At 37.5% G+C, this 21,497-nt stretch overlaps 1 protein-coding gene across 2 annotated transcripts; it reads left to right on the top strand.

Annotated features, from left to right (window-relative positions):
* The first annotated feature begins 3,369 nt into the window (after nucleotides 1-3,369).
* On the top strand, nucleotides 3,370-21,497 carry fbxw2 (F-box and WD repeat domain containing 2). Of its 2 annotated transcripts, XM_038306961.1 has the most exons (9): nucleotides 3,370-3,834; nucleotides 5,245-5,323; nucleotides 8,283-8,569; nucleotides 11,030-11,252; nucleotides 11,333-11,527; nucleotides 17,249-17,382; nucleotides 17,472-17,558; nucleotides 17,655-17,824; nucleotides 20,636-21,497. In XM_038306961.1, exons 2-9 carry the CDS (start codon nucleotides 5,311-5,313, stop codon nucleotides 20,922-20,924), a joined length of 1,398 nt encoding a protein of 465 aa, XP_038162889.1. In that variant the 5' UTR covers nucleotides 3,370-3,834; nucleotides 5,245-5,310; the 3' UTR covers nucleotides 20,925-21,497. The 2 variants fall into 2 exon arrangements, with proteins under 2 accessions (XP_038162889.1, XP_038162890.1); XM_038306962.1 differs by lacking the exon at nucleotides 5,245-5,323 and having other exon boundaries at nucleotides 3,371-3,834.

Below are 21,497 nucleotides of genomic sequence, written 5' to 3'. Positions count from 1 at the left end.
TGTTTGAAAACCAAAGTTTATCTGGAAGAATTTGGGATATGATCAAATTAGCTTTTCACTAATTTAGAGAAATTGGAATGTTTTCAGACCAATTCACTGCATGTGGGTCCGAGCTTTAGATAAAATCATGACTTGTCCAAGCTTCAGCAACAGTTCAACACATATTCCAAAAGGTCTGTTTTGCAGCAGTTTGGTTCTGAAGGTTTCTGACCTATCCTTGATGGTTCTGGAGAACTGGTTCCCCTAGGGCCCGCATCTTCACCAGCCAAAGCGGACCCCAGGACCCTAAGAGAGAGGAGACAAAGAGCGCAGGAGGCAAAGAGAGACAGAATATTGTGTGCTCTGTTATTTTGTCTGTCTGTCAATAGTTTAACTGCAGCTCTGAGCTTACCGCACCGTAACATCAGTGCTGGAAGATGTCAGGAGTGAGGTGTTAATATATTTGGGTAAAAATGTCCGCTACGAGATCGCAATGAAAATTATTTTTTTTATTTTTTTTCCTGACTACCGCAAAATTCATTAAATCACAACAACATCAAACATATTAGTTTAAGGTATAGATAATGATCCAATGGTTATTCCTTGCTGACCAGACTTTTCCTTTAAGTTACCATTTTCTTGCTGTTATTAAGTTTTATACCAGGTATTCTCCGCTGTATTACTATGTATGCATTATTTATTGTTTTTCAAAGGTATACATAAATGTTTATGTAGAGTATTGTTATTATAATAGGTTTCTTAAGCCATGTCTTCTATTCCCTTCACTTCACTGTATGAATTGCACCCTGGTTGTCTGTGTCTTTGCTGATGTCTTTCATTGCATCTATCACATCTATGAATTCCATCCAGCCTCAGTATTTTTTCTATTTGTTTCGTTGCCTGTCCTACTCATTCATTCTCCAGGTTTATTACAGTAAATTTCTTTATTTATCATTGAAGATTCCTCTCAACTTACCCCTGCTTCGGTCTGTTTGAGTCCCATACAAACCAGTCATGACCTTAAGTTGTGATTTTACGCAGGTGAAGATTCTCAGTCATTCCGGTCATAGTCATTCCAAAAAAGTAAAAAAAAAAAACAATCCACTGGACTTTGTTTCCAAGTTTGAAGACATTTCACTTCCCATCCAGGACACTTTTTCAGTTCAAAATGTCAGGAATAGCGTTGAGTTCAAGGTTTATATACGTTAGCCCAACAAAGTCTTGTTTTCGTTTAGAAAAAATGCAAATTTTAATGGACGAACGAGACCACCCCTTTGGAATTGGGGTTGTTCGGCTTCTTTTGTTAGCCTGCAAAGCCCCAGGAACTTGGGGCCCCAGGCAACTGCCTAGTGTTGCCTAATGGTAAATCCCCCCTGTATGAAAGAGCGAAAAAATTGAATAATTAAGACAAGGCAGAACATTTAGCAAGAATTTATTAACATGCAAAAGAAAGATAATCTTACTACTGAGAAAAAGACAAAGGACTTTGGGAACACTGAATGAAGGGGAAATTCAAAATAATCTAAACATCAGGTTCCCAAATTATGGATTCAGATAATGCTCCAAAAAAGAAAAAAAAGCAACTCCATGAAATGATCAGATTAAATATTCTTACAGAGAGGAACAAAGAGACTCTTAGAAAACTATTGAACAGAATCACAACTTTTTTTTTTTAGATGGAACTGAAGACTTAAATATCTTCTAAAAATGTATTCAATCATGTTCTTAGCATCTAATGTAGGCCTAACAATATGTATTTTTTGAACTCCCAAATTAAGTTTAACCTATTCCATTAGCCCAGAATTTCAGTCAAGACAACGCTTTAGTGTTTTTGCTTTTTTAATTCAATTTAGTAAAAAGAGTTTGGTCAGAAAACAATGATGCCGTTATTTGATTTTTTTTATTATAAAATTATTCAGATATGTAAGGATGAAACATTTATTTGGGACGGACTGGGCCCCAAATATTTCAAATCCCAATAACTCATCTTTCTGAACAGCAAAATTCCCATTAGTCAAAAAGACTTTTGGGAATTTTTTTGCTTTCTTGCTTCATCCTCACACTATTTCAATATCTGTGCTGTTTTTGTCAGTTATTTAATCCCTTCCCTATAAAAGCTTCTTTTTCTTCTTCTTACATTTGATTGGCTGATTGCAAACAACTTATAGATGAATACTGCCACCTAATGTACAAGAGTGTGCAGCTTTAAAGTTTCACCTACTCTATTCTATTTTTTTATTTTGTGTTATGTAAAAATAAAAACAGTTCTTTATTAATGACCTAATTTCCTCCCTATCTCCATCTGTCCCTAAAATGTAATACTCAGTTCTCTCCCTTCTAGGGTGACCATATTTTCATTTGGGAAAACCAGGACACCTTGGAGCGGTTAACAAAAAAAAAAATAAATAAATAAAAAATACCTCTTGTGTAGCAAAAACGTACCAAAATGTACCAAAAACGAACAAACATATCAATAGACTATCTTTACTTTCAGTGTCCAGGTGGCTTTTCAGATTCCTTGCCCCTCCATTGGACACCGAGACATATGTGCCTGCTTTGCACACAGTGCACAAGGCATTCCATTAGTCTCGATCCGGTCTGAAAGCGGGGAAACTCTTTTGTAAATCATCGGTAAACATACATTTGCACTTTGGCATGTTGTTGGCGTACTGACAGCCACGCTATCTATATTCTGATTAAGAACAGGGCTGCCCGCACTGCCGCGGCTCAGGGATTACTTCACACGCAGCGCCATGCGCAGTGCCCTAGTGCCTGTAAATTTAATGGTCCAATTAAGGTAATTTAAAAAATCAGGACATTTCCTCACTTTCTAAAAAAAAACCCGGGACACCCGGGACAGGACGTGAAATACGGACATGTCCTGGAAAATACGGACGTTTGGTCACCCTACTCCCTTCCCCCCAATCACTTCCCTCATCCGCTCTTTCAATTGCATAATTTTAGCAAATCATCAAAACATGATCCACATTTTCTTTTCCTCCACAACCCTCACAGATATCATTATTTATCTTCCCTAGTTTAAACAAAAACTCATTTAAGTAGGTGCGTCAAGTTCTTAGTCTCGTATAAATGATCTCTTCCCTTCTGCTTCTTTCTCCCTAATTTTTGTGTATTACAGATTTTTTTTAACCCTATATAATCTTCTTCCTTTCTCATGTTCATTCCAAGTTTTTGTGATATTTAAAAGCGTGTGTTTAATCAACCATCGATCACTTTACTAAGAAAACGAGCGTGTGTGTGAGACAAACAAAAGGAAACTCAACCCGGTCATGTTTTTGAATGCATGTATCACTCCGGTCCACCGTTAGTGCAACACCGGAAGTCAGATACCTATGAACTATGTTAAGATATGACCGTTTTTCTGCCGTACAGGCACATAGTTCAGAAAAAAGTAAAATGCTCATGTAGTCGCTTACCAGATTGTAAAGAATCAAATTTAACTGTTGAAAAAACAAACAGCTGAACAGTGATTTCCATTTTCAGACAATGTCTCCTCATAATATATCCTGTAAGACAAAACACTGGGTAAAGCGGACGTTCTAAGGAGGATGATGCGTTTTTTTTTATTATCGGCTGGTTTTCATGCTGTCAAACACTGATATACTTCTCTACACATTTCTTACTGATTGCAAGCTTTTAAGATTAAACACGTCAAATCGAAATATGATATAATCCAATGCGCTTTTCCCGGTGTTTTGTTCTGAAACGCTACGGAGCTATGGTACGTGGACAATATAATTAGTTGAGCAGGTTAGCTTATGGTAGCTAACTTTGCTATGCCGTGTTCTAACTAAACCAGGACAGTGGTGAATAAAAGCTTCCTGCAACTTCCAGGTTGGTATAAATTTTAAACTTATATGTAATGTTATTAAATGACCTTCGGTGAGAATGAATAGTTTGACCCATCATTTTTGCTCAATGGTTGTCTGGGATACAAATCGGTAACTTGGTATGTTTGTAGTGTTGATATAAATGTTTTCAGGTAACGTGAAGCGGAATAATCTGGAATATGTTAGTGACACTGGAGTTTATTCTGAACTGAAGCTACAGTAGGTGCTTCTGCTGCTTGCCGGTGTTCTGTCAGACCAGCATACCCTGTCAGAGCAGCATACCCACAGTCATGACCTGTTTATCCCTTTAGTTCGGACGTCTTCAACAGGGGGTCCACTAATTGAAATGTCTTTAAATCCACATTAACATGAATTCAACACACTGTAGTAAACAGATAAATGGAGGCAAAAGATGTCTTTCAGTCATCAATGCTCACATTCAGCGACACACAGCTCTTTCAAGCTGGGCACCGTTTCATTCACAACACCTGTCCCATCAACCAGGAATCAGAAATACTTTAATAATCCCAGGGAGAAATTACTTTAGTTACAATACTCCACCTGTAATAGAGTGACTATAGGACCAGTTTGATAGAACACAATTTCATACCATATATATGATTAGGGGGTCCCTGCTCCATCTCGCCATCAGTTTGGGGCCTGGAAAACTTTGAACACTCCTTTAGTTTAGGTTTAGTTTATCCCTTTAGTTTCGAATGAAAAATATACTATAAAATACCTTAATGGGCGTGTATTCCTTTAATCATGTACGAAAAAAAGTATTTAATTACTTACTTTTTGTTGTTTTTTGAAGCATATGGTGATATCAACTTAAATAGGTTTTTTTTGTTAATTACTAAAAGGATACACACCTGTTGAGGAAGTTTAAAGTTTATTTTTCATGCAAAATAAAGGGATAAATGCAAATCAGACGTATTGACTATGGGTATGTTTGTGTGATGGGGTATGCTGGTCTGGTCTGTCAATATCGTATCCACAAAATAATGTTCCATTTTATTGTCTCTGATGACATCTGCTGTCATTTTGGATAGCAGGACTGTGTAGGATCTTATGACTGACATGTTGCAATTTTAAAGGACAAGTCTGTTCATATGAGGAACTCAAACTTCTGAAAGTTCTTTAAATATGAAATTATTCCATCCTGTTCAATAAATGATCAGTGTTTTTAATTCAGAGTAATTTTCATGTGAATGTGCTTTACTGGAGGCATCCATGTTTGTCAAAGAACACTACTGCCACCTACTGGTTTGTGACGTCACGGTGCGGTATCGGCTGTTGATCAAGTCCCAGTGCTGTATCTGGTGTTTGTCACAACGCGCTATTATCCAAGTCATCTTGAAAACATTCTTCTTCCAAATGTTGGCTACATATTACGTGTTTTTTCTCTGGCCAGAAGTTCGATGGCAAATCCTCCCTCTTCAAGTTGGCGATCCAACAACCAAACCGTCCGTGGAGGATCATGAATCGGAAAGGTGAAATAACGCTTTTTTTTCTCTTTTACCTGATGTATTCCAACATCCAGCTGCCATGCACGTGGGCATTGTCAGTTTCACTATAGCTCTGGTGAATTTCAATGGTGAAGTCCTCTGGAAATCTTCAATAATTGTTGTTGATTGCAGATGTGTCTAGTAGTTCCCATTGATTTAGCTTGTAAAGCGGGGAGAATGGCGCTAGACTTACCGCACCGTGACGTCACTGCTGGAAGATGGCAGGAGGGGGGGTTACTAGATTTGGGCAAAAATGGACGCTAGTTTTTTTTACTGATTAATGCTAAATTCATTAAATCACCGCCAACGTATTAATTTTAGGTATAGATAATGATCCATTGATTATTCCTTGGTGACAAGCCTTTTCCTTTAAATTGAGAAAGTGATGTCAGAATAGGAGTGGGAGGGAAGAATGAGCAGAAGTAAATTGGGGTTTCTTTCATCAACCCCCAACCCCCCCCCCCACCCACCCCCTCTCCTGGTAACTGGACTTCTCCTTTAAAGAAAAAGGTATAAAGCACTTATCCTATTGTTGCAAAAGTTTGTCCTTCATTCTCTATTTATTTTTGGTAGAATTAGGAGTATACACAAATGCATAATTTATTTAATATAATATTCCCTTTGTTAATTAATTCCCCCAAAACATAATGATGAAGCCACCTCCTGCATGACAGCTAATCACATGTTACTAGTTTATAGTGCTAGAAAAAATGAAGCTTAATTGTGTAGCAGTAGGAATTAGGCATGGTTTTGTATTTGTCTTATAAATAAGAAATGAAGAAGGGTGTGGGGTGTTTGTTTAGCCCACATGTGACCCACCTCTCTGCCTCTAGCTGCAAAATGTTTTTTTTTATGTTTTTTATGTATGTCAGCTTTGCACATCAAAAAGCTAAAATATTTTACCATTTTATTTTTCAATAATTGATTACAAAAGGATTTATATTTTAGAATTTCAATACAAATGTTTGCTCCAGATTTTGGGATTGTTGACTGGACCATTATAGCTGGTAAATATGCTGGGATCTTTACCATGTAGCTCAGGTTTTACTCTGGATGTCCTAATAAAAGAAGGCCGGTTCTCTTCCAGTATTTAGCTCTTTCCATCTCCTGTATGAACTCTAATGCTACGTTCAGACCACAAGCAGCAGGAGCAGCAAAAACGCATAGCGGCTTCATTTTTGGTGCTAAAGGCAGCCCTATAGGGAACCGTCTCACATTGGCAGCCATAAGAGCGCACCAAAGGCAACGTTCTGCGGCACGCATGGCCTCAGGAAATACAGAAACTGAAATCTGGATTACAATGTAAATTGTAGTTGACGAAACTGATTGATTGTACAGGTGTAGTTCTGTTGCGCAGCTGAAGCATCTTTGCTGCTCCAGCTGCGCGATCGATAAGTGGGGTCTGATGCGCGTTGGGCGGAGCTAACCTGTCCTTTCTCTGCCTGTAACAATGGCAGCTATATTTGCTTATATTTGCTGTGATCAGTGGGTAAAAAGTAGTTTGAATATGTTTTAAAGTAAGAAAGTTTATCTGAAAAATGTTGCTGTCTGAACCGCTCAGACCCCCGTATACCGGCGGTGCGCTGTCACTGGGAATCCCGGTCGCCTCTTTGCGGTTTTCCGCTACTGTTGTAGTGTCTGGAAGGCGTTTTTTACGTATGTAATCTAAACTGCAGCACCAGAATAATCAAATCAGACATATTTTGCCAGCAGATAAAACACATTTAAGTTACATTTGAAGTTAATTTAGGTGTTAATAAACTGTTTCAGAGGAGTGATCATAGCGCTCTGCATCAGCAGTGCTGTGTCTGACTCCCTGCCAGCTCCCAGATCAGCTCTGATTGGTCGCTGTGGCTCGTTGAGAAGCAAAAGTTCAATTTTTTTCCAACTCTAGCAACTGCTGCTTCTGAAGCCCATCAGAAGCTCATGAGGCGCCACTTCGGCTGCTCAGACGCGCCGCAGGACCTTTTGCTGCACCTTGATGCGCGTCAACCCTCGACTTTGCATGTAAGCTAGCTGTTTCCGCTGCCTCTGCTGCTGGCGGTCTGAATGTAGCATCAGCTCCTATCCTGTCCCTGCTGAACTAACATAACCACTAAAATGACTGTTATATTCTGGGTGATGCGCAAGCGTTCATTTTCCTCCAGACATGGTACTTTGCCTCTATGCAAGAAAAAACCCCAAAAACATTCAGGTTAGATAGTTAGCACCTACTCTCATGTAGGTTCTGGATGTTCTGTAACTTCAGTCGGCTTTATTATCTCACCTTATCCCTGACCTTTCTCCTGTCGTCGTGTTTACACTATTGTTCCTTAAATATTTTTTATCAAGAACTTAGCTTCCCAAAACATTTGTTTTATTTTCTTTTCTGTGTGTTTTCACCCAGAGACTTGAAACTTGGATTGTTAATTATTAATCTTTGATTTTATCACAGCAGTTATGGTTTAAAATCCACTGGCAAATATTAGATTTGATTTTTAAATGAACTATTCTGATTAAAACTCGAGGGAAAAAAAGTAGAGCTCAGATGAGGTTAACAATAGTTAATGAAAGTTTGATAAAGGAGAACTTTTGGATTAAAATGCATCTTAATTCAAAGGAAGTATATTCTGTCAGTAATATTTACATAAATGAAATAGTTCAAGCCTGCAAGATATGAAGAGTAAGTGTGGTTGTAGTGGGATGATGTTAGAGAAATGTTGGGACATTTTTAAAGGGCTCTATGTGTGATATTCTGGAGATTTAATCCATAAAGCTGCTCCGCTTGTTAGATGAGCCGTCAAGTTTAAAAATTCTTGTGTGGTTTCAATTTGAGGAAAATCACAAACGTCTTCCAATGTCTTTTCATTTTAGCAAAATAAATGGGATTATGTTTGATATTAGCAGACACTTTGATGAACGGCTTACTTTGGAACATTTAAAACCCGCTGCCACGCTCTTGCAGGTGTTGCTGGTCATGTGCCCATGGACAAAACGGCGTTTGAGGGGTGGCTGGAGTCTGTCTCTGCCACTTTCCTTTCTCTCAATGACCAGCAGCGTAACCAGTGTCTGGATCAGCTCATATCTCTGAGCGGCGCCGCCCAGCTTCGGCATCTATCCAACGGTCTGGAGACGCTCCTGAAGCGGGATTTCCTGCGCCTCCTTCCTCTGGAGCTGGCTTTCTACCTTTTGCGGTGGCTGGATCCTCAGACCCTGCTCACCTGCTGCTTGGTCTGCAAACAATGGAATAAGGTGAGCATCCTGCTCTCTGACCTCATGTTGTTATTTAGCCTATTGAGATATTTTCTGTTTGATATGGAAGCTCTGTTCGCCGCTCGTAATGACAGTCAGCGGCTAGGATGGAGCTGCCACCAGTTCATCTCACTAAATGATGCAAAATATGTTAAACTTGTATGATGGAGTATTAGAGCCATGCTAGAGATTTAGTATTTTAAATATGAGTCATAACTAAAAGTCAGAACATTATTAGAATAATGTTGAAACATTACACAGTTGCAACATGATTTACGAAAATAAAGTGGAAAAATTCTGAGAATTAAGTCATCATACCTGGTGAAGATGACTTCAATTTGGGTTGCTTTGTCAGTCAACTTTTAAGTCTCAACACTTCAGTTAACAATTAATAAAAAAAGTCATGTGACCGATCCAGGAGTTGTTTCTGACTGACTGACTCGCTAAACCGAGTTTAAAAACCTATCTGTCAACATGATGCATCTGCTAAATAAATGTCTCATCTTTTAAGGTTTATTATTAAAATGATCAATAACTTAGTAGCAGCCTAAAAGGAATAGGAATGTTTCAGCCGTTGCCTTCTTATTTTAATTTTCTCATCTAGTCATCACTGGAATTATCTGAATAAAAGTTTATTTCAAATTGACTCTTAGTTTCTTTACTGGTTTATTGTACTTATCGTTTCAAAATTATGATTTAAAATCCACGTCCAGCAGCATCCTCATTCACATTTTCCCCTAAATTATAACGTTATCATATATGTTTAAATTATTTATTGACTGCATCTGAAAATATAAAAGATATTTTTTTTATGATTTAAAAAACAGATATGAAATAAAACCTTTAATAACTTGTTAAGCTGACTGTAATGTTTTAACCCTTTATAGGGCACTCAGTGAAATATGTTATTGGAAATCTGGACAAGACCTTATTAGCTTTGTAACATTCAAAAAATATATTCAAAATATTTTGATGGCAAAAATGAATGTATAAGAAGAAAAGCCCACTTGCCCAAATATATGAAGAAAAATAACTAAATTGCTTCTATAAGAAATCGATGAAACACTGAGTGAATGAAACACATTTTTTTGGTAAAACATAACCTTAAAGATTAATGCTGATACTGGCACTTACATCTTTTTTATAAACCAAAATATAATTGTTACCTAGGCTTATTAACTTTTTACTTTACTTTTTAACTTTTCAATTAGATTTTAACCAATATTTCTTGACTTGTTCACTTTTTTTCCAACTTCATTTACATTAAAGGAATAGTACACCCAAAACATGATTAGCCTTCATTTTCTACTCACCCCCATGCTGAACAACACTCTGGAGTACTTTTTTGATATCTCAAATGCATCTGGAGATCTGGGAGGCTTCTTGCTGTCTGCTGACATTCAAATAATGGAGGTCTATGGCGCCCAAGGCAGAAAGGTCCATAAAAGTCCACAAAAAACGTGTCAATATTCCTCCATACTGCTCGTCCAATGTATTCCAACTGTCCTGAGTGGGTAGCATCCAGAATTTACTCGAAATGAAGTTATTTAGAATGTTTTTAGAGCATAAACAGTAGTGTATAGGATTTCCTAAACGAGTCTACGGAAACCGCGGCAGACCAAACCAGATGAAAGTGCGCATTCAGCGTCTGCTCTGCCGATAATGCAAGCGTAGAAGAAGAAATGTGCTGTTTACCTGTGCAAAGAAAGAAACAACGAAAGAAAAATGTCTGAGGACTTCAGTGTTGAGGAAGAGCATGAGTTCTTTGCCGAGCTGAATGCACACTTTCATCTGGTTTGGTCGTAGCGTCGTGAACTTGCTTTTAGGAAATCCTATACACTACTGTTTATGCTCTAAAAACATTCTAAATGACTTCGTTTCGAGTAAATTCTGGACGCTACCCACTCAGGACACTTGGAATACATTGGACGAGCAGTATGGAGGAATATTGACACGTTTTTTGTGGACTTTTATGGACCTTTCAGCCTCGGGCGCCACAGACCTCCATTATTTGAATGTCAGCAGACAGCAAGAAGCCTCCCAGATCTCCAGATGCATTTGAGATAGCAAAAAAATACTCCAGAGTGTTGTTCAGCATGGGGGTGAGTAGAAAATGAAGGCTAATCATGTTTTGGGTGTACTATTCCTTTAAGTAATATATCATTCAAGGGCTCATCTAATTGGTTAAATGCCAAAATAAGATGTGCAGCCATGTCGCATTATCTTTGCCGAATGGCTGGATATAGATCTTGTGCTTCTAGACCTCAATGAGGGATGGGGGGAGTCCATTTGTAAGGTAGTGATCAGAAACTGTAACTTGCCCTATAAAGGGTTAAAGGTCCAGCAGGTGTCAGTATTCTGTGAGACAGTATCAACGCAGCATCAGTACAGTTTGGTCAAGATGCGTGATCACTAGTAAGAAGTGTTAAAGCTGTTTCTGTGTTTGTCTTCGTAATGAAGGTGATCAGCTCATGCACAGAGGTGTGGCAGAGCGTGTGTCGGGAACTGGGCTGGCGGATCGACGAATCCATTCAGGACGCAGCCCACTGGAAAGGGGTCTATCTAAAGGCTAAACTGCGTATGACGCAGCTGAAGGGACAGGAGGCTTTTGAGACGTCGTCACTGATTGGCCACAGTGCCAGAGTGTACGCCCTGTACTATAAGGATGGCCTGCTCTGCACAGGTAAGCCGTGCCTTTGATTCACCTACTGTATGGTTGCAGCAGCTTGTTTGCATGTGATGAATGTCTTCTTTGTTTCCCAGGGTCTGACGACCTTTCTGCCAAATTATGGGATGTGCGTACTGGACAGTGCATTTATGGAATTCAGACGCACACGTGCGCCACGGTAAAATTTGATGAACAGAAGCTGGTGACGGGTTCTTTTGATAACACTATTGCATGCTGGGAATGGAGCTCAGGCGCTAAAATCCAGCAGTTCCGGGGCCACACTGGAGCAGGTCAGTATGCACACTGAGCTAACGTCTGTTTGAAGTTCCTGTTTTTCTTCTTTTGATCTTATTGATGGCAAAATGATTCCCTTCCAAAAACACTCCCAGTAGAATTAACAATTATTAAGGCTGATTCTTTATATGTTTGATTAATTCAACTCAAGGTTATTTTAACCCTTTATAGGGAACTTAGTGAAAACCAAAATTTCTCTGTTTTCTAAACAGTTTCCTGTCTGTCGATGTGACAATAAGAATAATTGTGTTGATGCCAAAAAAGATCCCAACAGGTTGTGCTTTCACAAGTGAAGCAGTACGGCTATCGCCATAGTGTTCCGCTTGATTTATGCTTATAAATAACTTTATTATAATTCATGCAGGGAGGATTACAGATTTTATGGACACTGTAATGTAAGTAGAACAGGAAAGGAAAAACATGAAAAGGGAGAAAAGATGAAAGAAAGAGAAGATAAAAGGGAGACATTGTTAAAAAAATTAAAATCCAAATGTCCAGCCAATGGTGTTATTGGAATCCAGGACAAGACCTTAAATATTAATGTCAGTTTGATATCAAGAAACTCCAACTTTCTCGAATATATTAAGAAAATAACAAAAGTGTTTCTATAAGAAATTCATGAAAAATACTCTGAGAGTAAAAGAAAAACATTTTTGTCTTTGTAAAACATAAACTTAGAGGCACTAATGCTGATGCTGGCACTTAAATGTTTGAGTTTATAAACCTAAATATAATTGTTAACTACGCTTATTAGATTTTTAACTTTATTTTTTAACTTTTTTACCTTTTTTTTTCTTGACTATTTAACTTTTTTTTTCCAACTTAATTTCCAGTAGGTAATATAGAATGAGGGGCTCATCTAATTGGTCAGATGCAAAAATAAGATGCACAGCCATGTAGCAACATCTTATAACTGAAAAACTGGACATAGGTCTTGTACTGAGGGATGGGGGGATCCAGTTATAAGGGGGATGCAAGTGATTAAAAATGGCAACTTGCCTTATAAAGTGTTTATAGGGCAAGTAATTAGTCAATTTTGTGTCAATTTTGATATAAGTGCTGCTAAATGTGGGTTTCTCTATCAGCTAAAGGCATGTTTTAGAGTCTCTGCACTTAATTGCATCTGGGATATAATCACAATTTATTTTTTCTCCTTTTTTTAAATTTATATATATTTATTTATATAACAAAAATTTAGAAAAAAGGCAAATTTTAAATCATATAGGGAGACAATTTTAATTACAATACACTGAAAGGAAAAGTAGTCAGCAAGGAATAATCAATGGATCATTATCTATAAAACTAAAACTAATACATTTGTGTTAATTTTATAAATTTATCATAAATCATAATCATAATTTCCGTCGCGAATATAGTAACCCCTTCCTCCTGTATCTTCCAGCAGTGACGTCACGGTGCGGTAAGCCTAGCGCCATTCTCCCCGCTTTACAAGCTAAATCAATGGGAACTACTAGACACATCTGCAATCAACAACAATTATTCAATTCAATTCCGTTTATTTATATAGCGCCAAATTCACAACACATGTCATCTCAAGGCACTTTACAGTTCAACCAGATCATACAGTCAAATTGATAAAGTTTTCTATCTAAGGAAAACCAGTTGATTGCATCGACTCATTGACTCAAATACAATCCCCCACGCTAAGCATGCTTGTAGCGACAGTGGAGAGGAAAAACTCCCTTTTAACAGGAAGAAACCTCCAGCAGAACCAGGCTCAGTGTGAGCGGCCATCTGCCGAGGCCGACTGGGGTTCAAGGAGACAGAAGCAGAGATACAAAAAGCAGCTGTAAAAGGCGGCCCCGTTCAGGAAACACACAGCCAGGCAGACAAGCTCCGAGCCAGCTCCCATGCCAGAGGACGAAGAGAGCACATCCACTCAGTCACGGTCAGAGAAACAGGACCACACTGGAAAACAGGCCGATCTCCAACATCTATAAACAAGGGTGTTGATAGAAGCAGCACAGCTGATGTTTCTTTCCAGGATGACGTCACAGCCAAACAGGAACAGACGAGGCAAAGCTACTCTGAGGAAAAGCAGAGAGAGCAGAAGGTTAGAGATTGAACTAACAGATTCTGCAGAATAGGAGAATAGAGAGAGAATGAAGCAGAATGATGAAATGGGGGTCCCTATGTCCTCCAAAAGTCTAAGCCTATAGCAGCATAACTATAGAGATAGCTCAGGATAACCTGAGCCACCCTAACTATAAGCTTTATCAAAAAGGAAAGTTTTAAGCCTAGCCTTAAAAGTAGACAGGGTGTCTGCCTCACGGACTAAAACTGGTAGTTGGTTCCACAGGAGAGGAGCCTGATAACTAAAAGATCTGCCTCCCATTCTACTTTTAGAAATTCTAGGAACCACTAGTAAACCTGCAGATTGAGAGCGAAGTGCTCTGTTAGGAACATAAGGAACAATCAGATCTCTGATATCAGATGGAGCTTGGCCATTTAAGGCTTTATATGTGAGAAGGAGGATTTTAAATTCTATTCTTGATTTAACAGGAAGCCAATGAAGAGAAGCCAGGATAGGCGAGATATGATCTCTCTTTTTAATTTTCATTAGAACTCTGGCTGCAGCATTTTGGATCAGCTGAAGGCTTTTAACTACAGTTTGTGGACTTCCTGATAGTAAAGAATTACAATAGTCCAGCCTTGAAGTAACAAATGCATGGACTAGTTTCTCAGCATCATCCCTGGACAGGAGATTTCTAATTTTTGCAATGTTCCTCAGATGAAAGAAGGAAATTCTAGAAACCTCTTTGATATGGGATTTAAATGACAGGTCCTGATCAAAAATAACACCAAGATTTTTTACTTTATTATCTGAAATCAGTTTAATCCCATCCAAATGAAGTGACTGGCTAATCAGTTTCTTTTTCAGAGACTCTGGTCCAAAGACTATAACTTCTGTTTTGTCTGCATTCAGAAGCAGAAAGTTAAGAGTCATCCAGGTTTTTATGTCTTCAAGACATGCCTGTAATCTATGTAATGGGTTAGCTTCATCTGGATTTATAGACAGATAAAGCTGGGTATCATCAGCATATAAAAAACATCAAAAAGTAATTAGTTTAATCCAGACAATTGATTTCATTGTGGTTGGACTCTTATTGAAGATTTAAGTACAATAGAGCAAAATAAAATAGAATAAGACAGAATAAAATAAGTAAAATTGCACCCTCCACATATAAACAGTGGGAAAATAAGAATAAAACAATAATATAAGGTTTCAGTATATCCAATCAACAGTATTTACAATGCTGCTCAGCACCTAAATTACTATTAATACAGTTGACCGGGTTATGGCGCAGAGTGAAGTAATGAAAGAAATGAATTATATGCAGAGGCGTCAAAAGTATTAATGTTTGTTAATCAAGTACAAGTATAAATCCTACTGTTTACCTTTAAAGAAGTTAGAGGATCGGCTAAGGATTTTTACTCTAGTAAAAGTGTAAAAGTTTTTAAAACTACTTAAATTATAAAAGTTAAAGTTATGCAGAAAAAATTGAAGGAAGCTTTAAACTTTATACTGGTTACTGCACCATGCTATTAAAGTAGAAAAGAAATGTTTTTACAATTCTGAATGATAATTTCCTTATACTTCATTTACTTAGTTTTATAACAGATGGTATCAGTGTCAGATTTTCTTGGTTTGTGGTGAAAAACAGGTTGGGGCAGCACCGAGTCCAACCACAATGAAATCAATTGTCTGGATTAAACTAATTATTTTTGATGTTTTTTATTTTTTTTAAATACCAACAGGTATTGATTTTTTTTTTTTTTCTTTTCAATAAACTTTATTATTTACAATACACAACAATACAAAACTGCATTGTGTACATATCACAAAACAACAAAAACATTTGCCAGGGGGAGCATTAACAGAAAACAATAAAAGTTTAAGAAGAAATGACAAAATAATCTTGTTTAAAGACAAACAGTACCAAAGGTGACAAAAATACCAGACGCCACAGTGAATCAACACAATAAATGAAGGTCAAATTGTAAATATATAATGTTTAAATTCAATCAAAAATACTGAAATGTCAGTTTTTTTTTTCTCAAAAATTAGCATTTATCAAGATGAAATTTAGCCTTAATAATGAATAAGTTGATAAGAAAACTCTTCGCATTCATTCTTTCATTTTGTTGAAAACCAAACAGGAAATTTACCCAATATAACTGAAATCCTATTGATATTTTTGACACATTAATGAGGCATCTTTAAGCCAGACTGTATTCATGCTGCCTTGATATACTGACACCTGCTGGACCTTTAAAGACACTACAGGCAGCTCATTTGACAGACTGAACTGAATTTATTTGATGACCCAGCAAATATAGTTTATGTTATAGTAAGTTATATTATTTCATATCTATGTTTAAATTGAAAATATCTTTGATCATTTTAGATGCAGCCAATAAATAATTTAAACATATAACGTTATAATTTAGGTTCACATGTGAATGAGGATGCTTGTAGACTAGGATTTAATTTGAAATTAACTTTAATTCAGATAGTTGAGTGATAACTGAGAGGAACAGGATGACACAATGACAAAATTAAAATAAAAACGCAACAAAGATTCCTATTCCTTTTAGGCTGCTCCAAAATTTTTGATAATTTTAATGATAAACCGCAAAAGATGAGAGTTTTTATTTTATTTTAGCAGATGCATCATGTTGACAGATACGTTTTTAAACACAGTTAAGTTTGTCAATCATTTAGAAACAACGCCTGTATCGGTCACATGACTTTCTTGAAACGACACATGCGCCGATACAGTGTTTTGCCACAATAAAAATCAGCTTAAATATTTATTTATAAAATGTAAGGAGTAGAAAGTAGAGATGATTGCAAAAAAATGTAAGGAGTAGAAAGTAGAGATGATTGCAAAAAAATGTAAGGAGTAGAAGTAAAAAGTCTAAAAAATAATTACACTAGTAAAGTATAGATAGCCAAGATTTCTACTTAAGTAAAGTATTTCTGCTTTATTTGAGATTGAAAAGCATCCAACGCATCCTTTCCTAGTGATGTACCACGGTCAGTGGTTCTGTAGCGTTTAACATTCGCTGTCATTTTATAGCAGGATTTTTTTGTTTTTCTTTTTGCATCCAGTGTTGCTAAATATTTTCAGTTCAGTTCTATTTATTCATAGTGCCATATCCCAAAATAATCTTCTCTAGGCAGAATACTTTTATATTTCCAGAGTTCATCTGTACATGTATATCTGAATTGTCATGAGTTTTCATCTATTCAATTTCAATTCAGTTTATTTTTATGTCGCCAATTCACAAAGATCATACAGTTAAATTGATTCAAAAGTTTTCTATCTAAGGAAAACCAGTTGGTTTTGACTCAAAGTCAAACCCTCACACTAAGCATGCTTGTAGCGACAGTGGAGAGGAAAAACTCCCATTTAACAAGAAGTGTGAGCGGCCATCTGCTGAGGCCGACTGGGAGACAGAAGCAGACAGAAAAAAGAAGCAGAGATGCAACTCCATGCTAATAAAATGTTTATAAAAATGCATTAAAAAGCATTGTAATTTCTGCAGAAACCCTGTTGCACTCGGAGCCCCATGCCTTGATACCCCTAAATATAATTAATTTCCTCAGAAGGTCAAGTGAAGAGTGACTAGTCTATATGTACTAGTCTCTATGACTAAATATGATCTGTGTGTGTGTGTGTGTGGTGCAGTCTTCAGCGTGGACTACAATGACGAACTGGATGTCCTGGTCAGCGGTTCTGCAGATTTCTCCGTAAAGATCTGGTCGCTGTCTGCTGGCGGCTGTCTCAACACTCTCACTGGACACACTGAATGGGTCACTAAGGTGAGCTCAGCGTGCCGAGGCATCATTGAATGATGTTGGTAACTTTACCCTTTACCGTTTGTTCTTCTTCTGCTGTTTTCTCCCTACAGGTGATATTGCAGAGGAGTGAGGTAGAATCGATGGTGCACAGTCCCGGGGATTATATCCTGTTAAGTGCTGATAAGTATGAAATCAAGGTAAAATGTGCTTCATATGTTTGTTTAAAAAAAGGCAGAAAGAGTCCCTCTGATCTGCTCCACAGAATGAGACCAAGCTCTGCTTTCATCCTGCAGGTTTGGCCTTTAGGCAGAGAAATCAACTGTAAGTGTTTGAAAACGCTGTCAGTATCAGAAGACCGCAGCATCAGCCTTCAGCCTCGCCTGCAGTTTGATGGACGCTACATCGTCTGCAGCTCTGACCTTGGCGTTTATCAGTGGGACTTTGCCAGTTTTGAAATTATTAGGTAAAGTGGTCATAAAAACACATTCAGTTTACAGAACGGAACAAATACTCTAAACCATCGATACATGTTGCAGAGTCATGGTGTGACACAGCAGCCATTGCTTTGCGTCAAATGAGGACTGCTTTAGTAGCAGCAGCTTCAGAACTAGAGCTGGGCAATTACTTACATTTACAACATAATCGCAGTTTAGAAAGATGCTATTTTCAAATCAGAGGCACTTTATTTTTAATCACTTTAATCATGACAATTTGATAAGAGTAAAACACTAAATTTCTCCTTCCAGCCCTTTGGGTGGCAGTGATATGGTTAAATGCCGTCTCTGACTCCAGGAAACGGTGTCATGATTGATGACCAGCTGACCTTTAAACATCATGTTACCTCCGTTTATCGATCTTCTTGCTTCACACTTCTAAACATCACAGCATCCGATGTTCTGTCAGATGAGCATACCCGGTCAGACCAGCATAGGCAGAGTCAATACCCTTTAATCACTTTAGTTTTGTATGAAAAATAAACTTAAAGCTGCCTCAACAAGCGTGTATCCCTTTAGTCATGTAAAAAAAACTATTTAATTACTTTTTAGGTGTTTTTTGAAGCGTATGGCGATCTGACCTTAAATTGTTTGTTTATTTTGTACATGACCAAAAGGATACATGTTGGGCACGTTACTTTGAAAAAGAAATTAGTTATATTTACTACTTACTTCTCCTAAAAAGTAACTGAGTTACTCCACAATAAAAGTAACTAGTTACTAGTAAAAGTAACTATTGCGTTACTTTTGCGTTTCTCGCCCCGTAACCCTCACCACCCAGCCCCCACCTTCTCGCCGTGTGTTTCCAAAGCCAGCTGAATAGAGCGGACGACAAAGACAAGAACCTGCAGAGTTTAGCATTTTTTGCGACTCAACGTAAATGACATCAGGGGGGAACGCTATCTGACGGGGTTTCTAGGCCCTTAACATGGGGGATACACTATCCGATGCGGTGTAAATATCATCAGGCTGCATTACCTCTACTCATGGGTGTAAAGTTTTTTAACATGGCGTTCAGATCTGGTGAGTGTATGAGATTAATAACTGGGGATGTCTAATTCTGAAATCCTGTGTGTTTGGGTTGTTATAGATAAAAGGCAGAAAGGCGCGCACGAGTCCTACCATGAAAAAATGGTTAATTGTGCGACCTGAGTAACGTCCAATAACGGGGTGTCGGCAATGGTAACTGCGTTATAGTTACAGTCAAAGTAATTAGTTAGATTACTCGTTACTAAAAAAAGGTAACAGCGTTGAAGGTAACGCCGTTACTTTCAACGCTGTTACTCCCATCACTGCACACAAGGTAGTTTAAAGTCTATTTTTTGTACAAAACTAAATTAAACGCAAATCTGACGTCTTAGTCATGCATATTCACTAAGTGTATGCTGGTCTGACAGAACACCGCCGCAATAAGGGAAGACGGTTGCAGCTGGTGCCTTGATTGATGCATTATAGTAGAGATGGTAAATGGAAGTAAGAAGTTTTACAGTGAAGTCCTGCAATACTGAACTCTGGACAAGAAGGCTTTCAGGTCATGAAAAAACTGAAACCTTGGAGTAAAAGATCAACAAGGTTGATCTTAGTGCAAAGGACTATCGCAAAGAAATCACAACATTGGTTGAAAATAATCGCAATTTAGATTTTTGGCAAAATCGTTCAGCCTTAGTCAAAATTAAACAAAATGAGCTCTTTTTAAAGGTCAATAAGCTCTTATTACTAGAATGATGCGGTGGTTCTCAGTCCTCCAGGTACTGCTGCCCTGCAGGTTTCAGATTTCTCCTCACTGCCACAAACCTGACTTATATGAGATAATGAGAAAGGGGCTTCTGCAGCACGTGATGTGCAAAATGTTGTTTTTTTTTGTTTTGTTTTTTCTACATAATTACTGCTGTAAGTGGGTGGTTCTGTCAGCTAAAGGAATGTTTTATAATCTCTTTTATTAGCGATTAAGCGATTATTGATTTAGTTGACAGTTAATTCAATAACTGATTAATCTAGGGCTAAATAGGGATAATATTAGGTCTAAAACAATCAGATTAATTGCGATTAATTAATTACTTTTCGCAATTGATTAATCGCTAACTGGAGTTTAGAGACTCTAAACTATGCTTTTAGCTGACAAAGCGACCCACTTAGAGCAGTACATATATCAAAATAAAAAAAAAAATAAAAAAAAAAAATATATATATATATATATATATATATATATATATATATATATATATATATATATATATATATATATATATATATATATATATATATATAAATATATTGCATTTTAAATAAAAAGAAAATGTTTTATTCTGTCAATATGCTCTATCCAGAACTCCTCAGAGGAAAAGTTTGAGTTTGATTTAGTAAGAAATCTTCTTTGAGGAACCTTTTACTAGCCAATTATAATCGAAAAAATAATCGACATATTAATAATCGTTCTCTCTGGCCCTAGATTAGTCCCAATTAATCTGATTCATTGTTTCAGCTCTAGTTCAGAGAGAGAGTTGATTTTTTTCCATATATCTTGACATCAGCAATCTTCTTAGTTTTGATTTGAACCTTTTTTTTAACAGAATCAAAGAAAGAAATAAGGTAGCAACCTTTTTGTAACATACATGCTTATCCTGCATCATCAGTCTAGTGCCGCTAATGTCTAATCTAGTCAAATATATCAACAATATCTCCATGTTTCCAACAGATCTGTTTTTTGTGTTAATGGGAAAGATTAGGAAGAACATGTAGTGATGCTCTGAACCTAAAGCATTCTGTTTTCCTTTTCTCAGAGTAATAAAAATGGAGGACCCAGCCAACCTGTCCCTGCTAAGCTTTGGTGAGGTGTTTGCGCTTCTTTTCGATAACCACTTCCTGTATGTCATGGACCTGAGGACAGAGTCGATCTCGGGCCGCTGGCCTCTACCGGCTTACAGGAAATCAAAGCGAGGATCCAGCTTCCTGGCAGGCGTGACCTCCTGGTTGAACGGCCTGGATGGGGGCAATGACTCTGGACTGGTGTTTGCCACCAGCATGCCTGATCATAGCATTCACTTAGTTCTATGGAAGGAGAACGGCTAGTCAACCAGTGATGTCACACGTTGGACTGTTGGCCTGTGAGCCTCTTTAATAATCATAACTGCCAAAAACCTCCTTCATGGAACAAAGCATGTTGTCTTCTCCCCGTTTCGTCCTCATGATTCAAGTCCTCCTCTAGATCCTTACATGAACATTAACCCATGGATCCTTCATACAAGCTAAGAACTGAAAGGAGTTTGTCACTTTTGTGCTAAAAATGGATCAGCGCCTCCTTAGAAGAACTTCCATGAAGCCAAAATGACAAAGATAAAAGAAACAGTAGTAACCAAAATAACATCACTATCTTTTGATATATATATAAATGTTTAAAAGTACATGGTTATTGCATTTTGCTCTTTAAATAGTCGGCATTATGCCAGCGAGGAAGATCTGTAGCTGACTTTGGATGTCAGTCGCTTGTGTTCTGTCAGATGAGCATACCTTTAGTTTATCCCTTTAGTTTTGTACGAAAAATACACTTTAAACTGCCTCAACGGTTGTCTTTCCATTTAGTCATGAACAAAAAATATATATAATTACTTCTTTTTTGGTGTTTTTTGAAGCGTATGGCGATCT

The sequence above is a fragment of the Cyprinodon tularosa genome, unplaced genomic scaffold (genome assembly GCF_016077235.1).
Source record: "Cyprinodon tularosa strain WSP-4 unplaced genomic scaffold, ASM1607723v1 ctg598, whole genome shotgun sequence".
NCBI classification, from domain to species: Eukaryota; Metazoa; Chordata; class Actinopteri; order Cyprinodontiformes; family Cyprinodontidae; genus Cyprinodon; species Cyprinodon tularosa.
Note: the sequence above shows the minus strand (reverse complement) of the source record. Positions and strands in the feature narration are given on the sequence as shown.